The sequence below is a fragment of the Schistocerca piceifrons genome, chromosome 1 (genome assembly GCF_021461385.2).
Source record: "Schistocerca piceifrons isolate TAMUIC-IGC-003096 chromosome 1, iqSchPice1.1, whole genome shotgun sequence".
NCBI lineage: Eukaryota > Metazoa > Arthropoda > Insecta > Orthoptera > Acrididae > Schistocerca > Schistocerca piceifrons.
Genome location: NC_060138.1, coordinates 687,626,775 through 687,639,157, shown reverse-complemented (window position 1 = coordinate 687,639,157; position 12,383 = coordinate 687,626,775). Strand labels below are relative to the sequence as shown.

Here is a 12,383-nt window from a genome sequence, read left to right as displayed (position 1 = left end):
CTTCAAAAGGCCTGATTATTCATTTATATTATGACTAGTTTCAAGCTGAGGCCTATCATCAGATGACAACATTTACATTACTGATGAGTGGTTCTGTGTCCGAGTGACTACATGTCTTCTAAAAATCAAAAGGTTCAGTCTGAACCGAGTAATTTCTATAATTTTTGATTAACTGATCACTTCTTTCACTTTTAGCAATGTCTTGTGTAAGTGAAACGTCAAGTTGCATTCTAGAAGTCTCCCTATTACTGGCTGCATAGGTCAGTTAACTGATCAAAAGACCAAGAGCATACCACCTCCAATAGCAGCAAGGTGCTCAACTCCACTTTCAGGTGGATGGCAGCTTTATTTTAAGATTACATATATCTTTGAACTTTTTACTTTATGTTCGAAATGACTGAATCTCATATACATATTGAGTACACTGTACTCTGGATATTGTGGAAATGTAATGGATTAGTTTGGCATGAAATCAATATCAACTTCGTGAAAGCAAACAGTATACTCCAATGATGAATTTGCATAGTGTTTGACAATTGGAATTCATCGTCAATCTCTTCCCATACAGGCTTGGAAATGCCGTTGTTGGTAGACAGTCATGAAGTTTGAGGCAACAAGAGCTTTGTGTATTTTGTTGCTATCTTTAGCCTGGGCTTGTAGCAACAAGGGGGAGGGGGAGGGGGAGGGGGAGGTAGGTAGGTAGTTAGTTTTTAATGTCCCGTCGACAACGAGGTCATTAGAGACGGAGCGCAAGCTCGGGTTAGGGAAGGATTGGGAAGGAAATCGGCCGTGCCCTTTCAAAGGAACTATCCCGGCATTTGCCTGAAACGATTTAGGGAAATCACGGAAAACCTAAATCAGGATGGTTGGAGACGGGATTGAGGGGGAGGGGGAGGGAGGAGAGGAGCATATTCCATTTAAGTGTAGTTTCAGTCTGCTGCACTCTGTGTTCTGATCATGTGCTGGATGAACATGTTACTGAAGTATAGTCAGTGCATGTGGTAATTGTAAATCCTGTGATTGAAAATGCCTTGTAAAGAAGAAAAGTCTTCCTTAATGATCCTAACATAGCATCGTCCATGCAACCAGTGGTTCCACTTTATGCTACATTAGCGGACAGACTACACTGAAATCACAAAGGAGACCAATAATGCCATATATCAGGAAGGCATACAGATTGTACTTTGGCTATGAAATTGGTGACCAGCACAAGCCCTGGGCTCCTAATGTATGCAACATATCTTCTGTTATGGGTCTTCATTTGTGGTTGAATTGTAAAAGATCTTCATGGACTTTGCTATAACTATGATCTGGCGAGAGCCATCAAACCATGAGATTGATTGTTCCTTTTGTGTGACAACTCCATTAACACATGGTATTTCCAAGAAGAAAAGTCTTGCTTGGCCATCCTAACATGGCATCATCCATGCGACCAGTGCCTCACGGAGATGGACTGCCTGTTTCTGTCCCTTGTGATTGCGACAATGAAGAAGGCAGTGAAATTAGTGCTGCTCCATCGTTCTTTTGTGATTAGTGTACAGAGACTCACAAAATAACACAGTGTGAACTTAATGACAGCGAGAGACCTGGAATTGCTGAAAGGTAAAGCTGAACTGTTGGCGTCAAGACTACAACAGTAGAGTTGTCTTGATAAGATGCTAAAGGTAATAGCATTCCATAACTACTGTAAGCCATTCCTTCCATTTTTAGAAAGTGAAAAGAACTTGGTATTTTGTGGTGGTGTACAGGATCTGCCACCGACTACTACTGTGATCAGTGGAGGTTGTTCATTGGCTCCTTCAATGTAAGTTTGAAGTGTGTGATACTGCACAATGAAAACATGTTACTATTGATTCCTATTCGGTATGCACCTTACATGAAAGAAAAATATGATAATATGAAACAATTGTTATTGAGATTGAACTACGGTAACTTTAAATGGTAGATTTCTGGGGTCTGAAAGTCACAGCCATATTACTTGGGCTACAACATGACTACACCAAATTCTGTTGCTTTGTGTGCCTCTGGGATAGCTGCATCAAGAAAGACTGGCCAAGTGTCTATCGCTTAAACAAGATCTCACAATGTTACGCATGAAGCACTTCTCAAATCTAAGAACGTAATTCTCCCTGCACTTGACATGAAATTGGGCCAAATGAAAAATTTTGTTAAGGTCATGCTCAAAACTGGGGAAGGATTTTTCTATCTGTGCGAGAAATTTCCAAATCTTAGTGAGGAAAAAATAAAAGAGGATATTTTCATGGGTCTCCAGACCCACAAACTGTACCATTCTACAGGTGTCTTATCAAGACAATTCCATTAGCTTGGGATGCCTTTGTTCAAGTGTAAACAAACTTCCTAGGAAATAAGGCAGCAGGAAACTTTACAGGTCTTGTGGCAAATCTTCCACACTGCTACAGTAGAATGGGGTGCAAATAGATTCCCACTTGGACTTCTTTCCTGACAACTTCGGTGCTGTAACCGATGAGTACAGACAACACTTCCACCAGCAAATTTCAGACATGGTAGTGAAATACCATGGAAAATAGAGCACATCAACGTTAGCAGATTACTGCTGGATATCAATCAGGGTATCACCAGCAGAAATATATGAATGCCAGGCAAAGCAGCTGTGCCTCCAGTGACCTTTCACCAAGGGATAACTCCAAGCTAAATAAATGCTTAAGCTTATATAGGCAATAACGTAAGGCCATCATAACTTCAAAATGAGAGCTAATCTTGCATTTTCATTATCAGCACACCTGAAAACATAAATAATGGCTGGTAGTTGCCAGAACTAAAGAATATTGTAGGAAAGGAATGTAAACAAAGATGTAGCCATGTGAGGATGGATTCCCGCTGAAACTAATTACAGTGAAATAATAAAAGTTTCCTCAAGGAATGTTTTCAAGAATCCTAAATTTATTTATCTCGCTTATAAGTGTCAACTACATCACTGTAGATAATGTTGCAATCAAAAGTGAATTCAACTGAGCTGGAAGGAAGCTGTGTAAATAGACAGACTTGTTTTCAGATATGACAATTTGCCATTAAGAATTCAACTATTTTAAAGTTCAGCTTACATTCATAAAACTTGCATACTCTTAAATGATTTACCAACACACTCAATGAAGAAAGCCTTTAGAAATGTACACTGCAAGAAACTGTCAAGCTAAAAGGCATTTTATAACACAGAAATGAACAATTGTTTAAAAAAAAGACTATGTTTTGTAATTCATTGTGGTTACCTGAGAACAGTGACAACACTTCAGGAAGGATGGGAAAGAAGAAGGAAACTGAGATCATGCTTCCAAAATAACACACTAATACTAAAGTGTGTACTAGGTGCCTCGTATTGTAAAGCATTTATTTTTGAATGAACTCAAGTGCGAGTTTATTTTGTGAAATGTGTAAAAAAATGGTGCAGTTAACCATCACCAATGGAAGAAATGAATCACAATAATAAACAGGAAGTACACAAAAAATAACTTCATGCAAACTTTAATACTGACTGAAGTATATCAACAATTAGAACATAGTTTGTGTTAATTATTTTTTTTAAATAAGGAAGACTTTGTACAATAAATATTGAAAAATATATTAACACAATAGCACAGTGCAGCACACAAAGATTGACAACAGATATGCTCAGGACACTCATTTTACAAAAAGGTATGAAATGAAAAATACAAAAGTAAGCAGCTCATGCATGTTTTCACTTTCATGATATTGATTATACCTTAGTAACTGAAACCTAATGTTACTTAACAGTGAAAATCTGGGGTGAGGTGGAGAAAATACAGCTGTAGGAATCACAGATCATGCATTATTTCCAAAGATTCAGAAGGAAGCAATGGAACTGTGAAGATAGGGGAGATTACAATCTTTTCTTATAAAAGTCTGGATTTATTTTTAAAATCTTAAAAACCAATAGAATGGGCAAATATGTCAATGCATCTTATTTTATAAATTTGCCACGAACCATACACTTTCTTTGCAATTTTGACACCATTCAGTTTGCTCAAGATATGACTAATGCCCTGATGATCCGTTTTAGTAATTCATATGTTTTTTGATCCCTAGAATAATTCAGTCAATTGCCTGGGCCACTTGTTGGATGTCATTTTCATTGCATGTCATTCTACATCTGCCGCTTGAAGTTTTCTAGTTTCTATTCACTGTTATTCCACTTTTTGATGCACAAAGCCCTACATACAACTTTTTTAAAGACTGCCGCATTACAAATTGCCCGGTCTAACCTAAATTATTGGAACACCTTGACACTGCCATTTTCTGTTACTTTTTATGGAGTGTGGTTTTATGTTTACCCAAAATAGGAATTTATTTAAATGTCTCTCTTTGTTAGTGAATACTGCACAATTATTTCTAGGGCCTTACTTTTCACCTGAAAACTTTGCTAATCGGACAACTAAATGTAATTTGGCATGTTTCTTGCCAATGCTAACACTCATGGAGTTTCTGTAGTGAATATCAACCCCACTCTTAAATAAGTTAATGAACCCAAAAATTAGCACTGTTTAACTTTTTAGAATTTGTTCATTGTTCGCAAGATAAAGCACAAGGCTACTGGCTGTGATTCATACAGCTAGTATACACAAAAGATAAAATAAAGGTACTACTAATGACAATAAATTGCCTTCTTTGCATAAGTATTAACAAGGTACTGTGGACACATGCCAAAATCTACAAAGGGAAGAAGCAGGCAAAAATTGCAATGGATTAACAGCAAAGTACTTTGATAAATATTCATATATAGTTTTCAACACTACACTTTTGCACACAAATGGTATCATCAGCGCTCCAAACAGGACATTTTGAACAATGCATTACTACAATAATGACTGATGTGAGCATTGTATTAAAAAATTACAAAATGCACACACAGGCACACAAACAAATTCAATAATAAATAATTGCAATTACCAAAGATTTACACTTGTGTAATTCCCATGCAATGCACACATGTCACATTCTCATGAAATATTATGACAATGGAAATATTTTCATGAAATGTATCTAATAATGTGTATGATGGTCAATATCAGAGATGAGTTACATAAAGCAACTTACCACTCAGACCATCACCAACTGACACTCTTGAATTTCTATTGTTGCTATTTGAGTTGGTAGAATTGTGTTCAGCTACTGCTGCATCTCTTCGCAAAACAACACTTTCTTTGGTTGCTTTCTCAACTGCACTAAATTCATGGCTCCGCCGACCCACTTTTCTTTCAAATGTTGGTTCAGAGAATTGTCCAAATGGTCGCTTTGGAAGTTCATGTGGTGGGGGTGATCCTGCATAATCCAGTTTATGACGTTTCAGTTCTGCCATTGACTGTTCCAGGTTCACCATCACTACATCATCCTCAAAACCAAAGTCATGCTCCAGTTTAACCTTAAAATCAATAATGTTACATATATCACAACATATAACAAACAGGCGAACACTATGTCTTATGTGACAACAAAACAGTAATGACACGTAACAGGAAACATTGAAACAGACACATATATGATTTGATCTTAACACTGAAGATAAAATTCTGATACATGGCAAATTAAAATTACAATTGGAATTTGGTTATTTTATGTTTCAAACATAAAGAGAAATTTTGTTGTTGTATTTGGTTGGCTAGCTGCAATGTATATTTTTAATTACAAAATTACATACTTCTGTATGGTAGCTTACTAAAAGACTATATGTCATTACCAAAAGAAATACTTCCACTGAATGTGGATGAGCTATGAAGGTCTTTGTGTGTACTGATATTACTACATTATGTGCCAGCAATGGGCCATGTCTCTCTCTTTGCACATTGCTCACACTTTTAACTACTTCAAAAATTACATAATTAAAAGATCATGAAAGTTGCTGCTTTATTTAAAAAACAAAAAGACAGAACAAAACTGGCCATTTCGCCATCATAGTTATGCAACTTACTCAAGAGTACATGATTTGGAGAAAGGAGAACACCAGACCAGGGTGGTGAAGGAAGAGTCAAAGCAACTCCAAATTGTAAGTTCAGATACCCGCATGATCTGGCAACACTGTAGGATGCAGAAGTTTTGTCTTTTGTCTGAGCTATTGCAGTGCTGCATCTGCTCATGGTTTAATGCTAAGCATCACACAATTTAGAATAAAGCCGTAAATTCGAGTCACCTCATTCCCCCACCCTTTTTTACTGCATTTTGTTTGTGTGCTAACAGTATCAGTATGATGGAATCTCAAAGATAATTTGCTTCAATTTGTAGCCCACCAGAATACAGTAACAGGAAAACCTTTTGAGTAAGAGTTCTTAGTTGCATCAAGATCAGAACAGTTTCTGCTCAACGAGTTTCCTTGTCCTATAGTGGCCGCCAGCAACTGCTGTCTGACTAGATAAGGTGGCAAAGCGCACCTTGGGCACATTTCTGCTCTCGCATTGATAAACCTAAAATTGTTTCTTATTACAGTTCAATTTTCTGCAAGAAATAACTTTGATAAACATAGTAACAAATGCGCAATTGCAAAAATACGTAACTTGCTGCTATGGGCATGTTTATGAACTGACATTTTCTTATTTGGTGTTCTAGTACTTGTCTTGCAGTTATGAATTGGGTTATACATATTAGAATCCTATAAATGATGTTTAAGAATTATAAAACAGAGTTGCAAGTGGAAAATGTCTAACATTTGAGTCATATTGTTCACTTTCGGCCTAATACACAGGCGAAGGCTGCAGAGGCAGCTTGAAACATTTGTCATGGGCAATATGATTACTGTTGGACAAATCATGTCAGAAAACACTTTCCACATTCACGAAGACTCAACTGACGTATGTGACGAACTGCAATCATTTAACCTCTGTGTGACATTTGCTTTCGATAGCCAAGGTTCAGAAGTCAGGTTTGGGAGTACTACATACTCTAATTCAAAGCAACAAAAATGAAAGGGGCGACTACTACTGCGTTTTTGTTTGAACATCGTCAGTTCACTCATTGAACATTCCTACGCAATATTGTTACTTGTGAATAGTCTGATGGCCTTATGTTTACTCCTTGAGAAGAAATTACTGGCTGAACCCATATGAAAGACATTTCCTTGAACAAAGAGCAGTGCGAAAAGATAATATTTTGCATCTGATGGTACTAAAATGGTACTGTGTTGTGCATTATGAACTCCTCCATCACAAGCTGGTATTTGTTGCTAACAATTGAGACACCTTTCAGTCACACTGTAAGAGAAATGACCAACAAAAATGTGTCAATGCCACTATATGACAACACACACTGCTGATTTCACAAACAAAACTATCCGGCGGTATTCATCACTCATGCACTACTTGAGATCTTGTACTCTCAAATGTTCACCTTCCCTGATCCTTATTTAACAACCATCAAGGAAATTCCTTTCCAGGCAAAAATGCACTTCATATCTTGCTTGGTGACAGCTTTATTACCCCTGTAACTAGCTTCTGAACCTTGTCTATTGAATGCAAATACTGCACAAATGTTACACTGTCATGGTTCATCATATATGTCAATAATAGAAACTTTCTGAGTGTGGAAACTCATCCATTCCAGACGTTCTTTCTTAAAATGAGAAAATTCTTTTCTGATGTTATTTATCTGACAGCACTCCCCCTCACATGTGGCACAAACATTTAAAGCAGCTTCACAGCCTTCACACATCAATTAAACCCAAAACAAACAGTAAGTTGCCAAAGTTAGACCTTATTCCACCTACAGCTATTACATAATGCTTAAATGATGTTCATAAGATTCAAGTATGAAAAAGCCAATTCATAACTGAGAGACAAATACTAGAACTCCAAATAAGAAAATGACAGTTGATAAACACACTCCTAGTAACCTAAGCATGTTGTGTAACTGCAGAGTGTTCACTCTGTTTACAGAACTTACTTTGTATGGAAAATCATACCACCATAAGAAACAATTTTATGCCTACCAATGTGAGAGCAGAAATGTGCCCAAGATGCACCAGGTTTCGTTCACCTGGCCAGGTGGTGGCTGATGTCAAGTGGCTGGGGGCTGCTGTATGGTGAGGAAACTCTCATACAGAAACTGTTCTGCTCTTGATGCAACCACTAACACGTTTGTGGAAGGTTTGCTATTACTGGTGGGATAGAAAGTGATGAAAATTTTCTTTAAGGTTCCATCACACTGATAACTTGAGCAGACAGATGAATGTGGTTAACAAATATAAAGGAATAAGGAGACTTGAACTAGGGACTTTATATCTACATTGAGGGACATTTAGCACTAGACCAAGGGCAGGTACAACACTGTGACAGTTGGAGCAGAAGACAGTATGTCACCCTGAAACTTTCACATCAGACAGTGTTGGCAGATTGTGCTGATGCCCAGACAGAGAATTCTGAGGGGTTGACAGTTTTAGTGCTATCGACTGTACTTGCAGATCAGCTTTAACTGGGACTAGACTTTCAACTGACTTACTACACAGTTCTCTGTCACAATCATATAATGAGACATCCAGCAGCATATTTAATGCTACAGTGAACATTAAGCACTAATCTTCATACTCTGAAACCCACCAAACAATGCATGGAAAACGGTCCTTTGTTGTACTACTACTACTACTACTACTACTACTACTACTACTATTCATTCCCTTTCCTGTTCCACTCACAAATGGAGGGAGGAAAGAATGACTGTCTATAACACTCTGTATGAACTCTAATTTCTCTGATCTAGACTCCGTGATCCGTACGCGAATTGTATGTTGGTGCTAGTAGAATTGTTCTGCACTCTGCTGCAAATGCCGGTTCTCTAAATTTTCTCAACAGCATTTCATGAACAGAACATCGTCTCCCTGCCCCAGGGACTCCTATTTGAGATCACCAAGCATCTCCTTAACACTTCCATATTGACCGAACCTACTGGTAAAAAATCTAGCAAAGTCATTTTGATTTGCTTCAATGTCTTCTTTTAATTCCCAACCTGGTAGCGGATTCCAAACACTAACAGTACTCAAGAATGGGTTGCCCAAGTGTTATATACGTGACCTCTTTTATACATGAGCTGCATTTTTCCAATAAATCAAAGTCGACCATTTGCTCACATTTGTCGTCACGTGCTATTCCACTTAACATTGTTTTGCAATATTATGCCTCCATATTTAATCAACATGACTGCCATGCAGCATACCATTAATACTGTTTTTCAACATTATAGGATTGTTTTTCCTACTTGTCTGCATTTGTTTTCATTTTTCTAAATTTAGAGCAAGCTGCTATTCGTCACACCAAACAGAAATTCTGTTTAATAAGTCAACCTGTACCCTCATACAGTCACCCAATGACGATACTTTCCTATATACTACAACCGCAGATTGCTGGTCACCCTGTTTGCCACATCATTTATGTATATAGATAATAAGAGCAGTTCTATCACTCTTTCATGGTGAACTTCTGACTATACCCTTGTTTCTGATGAACACTTATCAATGAGGACAATACACTGGGTTCTATTACTAAGAAGTCTTCGAGCCACTTGCATTTCTGGGAACCTATTCCATATGCTCGTACGTTCGTTAACAGTTTCCAGTGGGGCACCATGTCAAACTGCTTTCCGGAAATCTTGGAATATTGAATGTCCCTGTTGCCCTTCATCCACAGTTCACAGGATCTCATGTGAGAAAACGGCAAGCTGAATTTTGCATAAGCAATGCTTTCTAAATCTTCACTGATTTGTGGATAGAAGCTTTTCTGTATCCAGGAAATTTATTATATTCAAACTGAGAATATGTTCAAGAATTCTGCAACAAAATGATGTTAATGATATTAGACTGCAATTTTGTGGGTCCATTTTTCATTTTCCAGTTGATTGGGACTTCGCACTGGGTGAGAAATATGTGATAAATGCAAGCTAAGTAAAGTGCCAATGACACAGAGTACAATGTATAAAACTTATTTAGGATTCTGTCCAGACCTGGCAACTTATTTGTTTTCAATTCTTTTAGTTGGTTCTCTATGCCATTGAAGCCTATTACTATCTCCTCCACTCGGGAGTCTGATCGATGGTCGAGATCTTTCACACATACCTCTCTGTTTGGAAGTAATAATCACAAATTAAAACAAGTAAAATTAGCAAAAAGTCCCAGAACCAACTAAGCCCATTACTACTGGAATGCTCATGGAATACTCCTTTTCTAAGTATGTGATATAGACTTCATCTGAGTGTGTATAAGAATGCTGCATGAAAATCTCATATAATTCTCAGCAGAGCAACTGAAACTATTAAGGTGAGAAACTTACCAAACAGAGTGTTCCACACTAGCTGACAAGGGTCACAAAAACATTCCTAATTACAGTGAGTGTGTTTTATGAGTAATTACAGTCTTTCCATCCCTTGGGAGCAGGTCATTAAATGATTTGAGTATTCTTCATCAAAGAGTTCTGTGAAAAAGCTAGCACTGGAATGACTGGGGGAGGGGGAGGGGGAGGAGATCAATATCAACAGGTGTGTTGCGTCATGAGAATTTGACTTCTTTTAAACAAAAATGAATAATGACCAAGCAGAATTTCGGAGTTCAACAGAAAGTCATGATATTCATACATCTGGCTCAATATTCCGGAATAACTGGATTTCCTGAGACCATCTATCACATAATATGCTTACTGTATGTATGTAGAAAGAAACATGTATTTCAAGCCACTGATGATGCTTTCCAAATAAATGAAGCAAAACGCGTATGGCAACAAACGAACTGCCTTCATTTAGTTGCATAGACGGTATATACCTCCACGAATTTAGAACAACTAACGGAAAGATAGAAAACAAATAAAAATGACAAAAATTTTATATTTCTTTTTACTTTAAATTTATAATATCTGAAGTTCAGAACTCAAGTATCATGCAGTCAAAGCAGTCTCATACAACTTTCAAAAATTCGAGAATATTGAATTTGAAGTTTTAAGATCCCAAAGAAAGATCGATCTTTCAATAGGTTATGTGGTAGAATTCACGCTTGGCATATGAGTGGCCTGGGTTCAATTCATGGCCAACGCAGATTTTTAAACAAAGGTGCATATTCTAGCAGCATTTCCATGGTGCATAAAATAATAAAAGTGAGGAAAATAACAATCAAGTGCTTCTGACTGGTAATCGGAGGTACGAGTCTTGTTTCATTATATCTTTTCAGTTTGAATACCTATGTCATTTAAATATAAAAGCCTTAAAAAGAGATCTTGTTTTTTTGCTAGATGCCACATAACATAGAAAATTATTTTTCTCGTCCAGTAATTCTGGGTTTTCACTGTTGAAATAGTTTTCACGAAAATATATTAATCTATTTACATTCTTATTTATGTACAGTGGAGGTTCTTTCTCTATAAAATGCAAACAAATTTTTCTTTCATATATTTTGTTTCTCTTGTAGGAGAACACTAGTACGAAAAAATACCAGGCCCTTGTGTAACCTTTCAGTGTCCCACTAAAACAAAGCAAACAACACAATAAAGATCTTGTTATTAAATTTTCCCTGAGACATTTAAGTCTCATCTTTATCTACGATAATGATAGAAGCTGAAGAAATGAATTAAAATTTGTGCCAAGGCCAGGACTTTAACCCCGGTCTCCTTGCTTATTAGGCAGGAAGGAGACTGGACTTGGGTAGTCTGTGCAGCAATGTTGACAATAGTGCTGTGGTGGTGTAATGGTCAGCATTCCTGTCTAGTAAGCAAAGAGACGCAGGTTCAAGTCCTGGCTGTAGTATAAATTTTATATTTGTTTCTTCAGCTTGCATCATTATTGTAGATAAAGATGAGACTTAAATGTCTCAGGGATAATTTAATTATATGATCTATTAGATTCACCTCAGGTACAAGCCTTCCCCATTATGTCCAATGCTGGGGTGCTATTCCAATGCCAGAGAGCCCCCGGCAATAGTGACGGTTTAGGGGGAAATTAAACTGAAGACATGAATTTGAGTTTGTATTGGGGAGGGCACTGGACCTGGGCAGTCAGTACAGTGATGTTGACCATAGTGCTGTGGTGGTGTAATGGTCAGCATTCCTGCTTACTAAGCAAGGAGACCCGGGTTTGAGTCCCAGCCATGGCACAAATTTTAATTCATTTCTCCAGCTTCCATCATTATTGTAGAATACAATGAAGACTAAATGACATGAAATCACAAAATCCATTTCCATACTAGGAGTAAACTCAACCAGAACCTTTCGTGTTAACTGATGCTGCCATAGTCCTTCGTCTCTGTGCATGCACAGTGTGCAACATACGTGGAAATTTTGAACTCCACACTTGGCACAATCTATAGATCATTGACACCATAGACTCACTCGTGTCATGGTTGGTCACTGATTTATATGCAAGCAAGAAAGGCG

The 12,383-nt window shown here is 37.5% G+C and overlaps 1 protein-coding gene across 4 annotated transcripts in view; it reads right to left on the bottom strand.

The window, feature by feature from the left end:
* LOC124709673 (USP6 N-terminal-like protein) overlaps positions 1 to 12,383 on the bottom strand; it is a 143,192-nt gene that overhangs the window by 67,439 nt on the left and 63,370 nt on the right. For all 4 annotated transcript variants that reach the window (XM_047240860.1, XM_047240858.1, XM_047240859.1 and 1 more), the window contains one exon: positions 5,092 to 5,416. In XM_047240860.1, the coding sequence (XP_047096816.1) occupies positions 5,092 to 5,416 (325 nt within the window). The remainder of the gene's footprint in view (positions 1 to 5,091; positions 5,417 to 12,383) is intronic.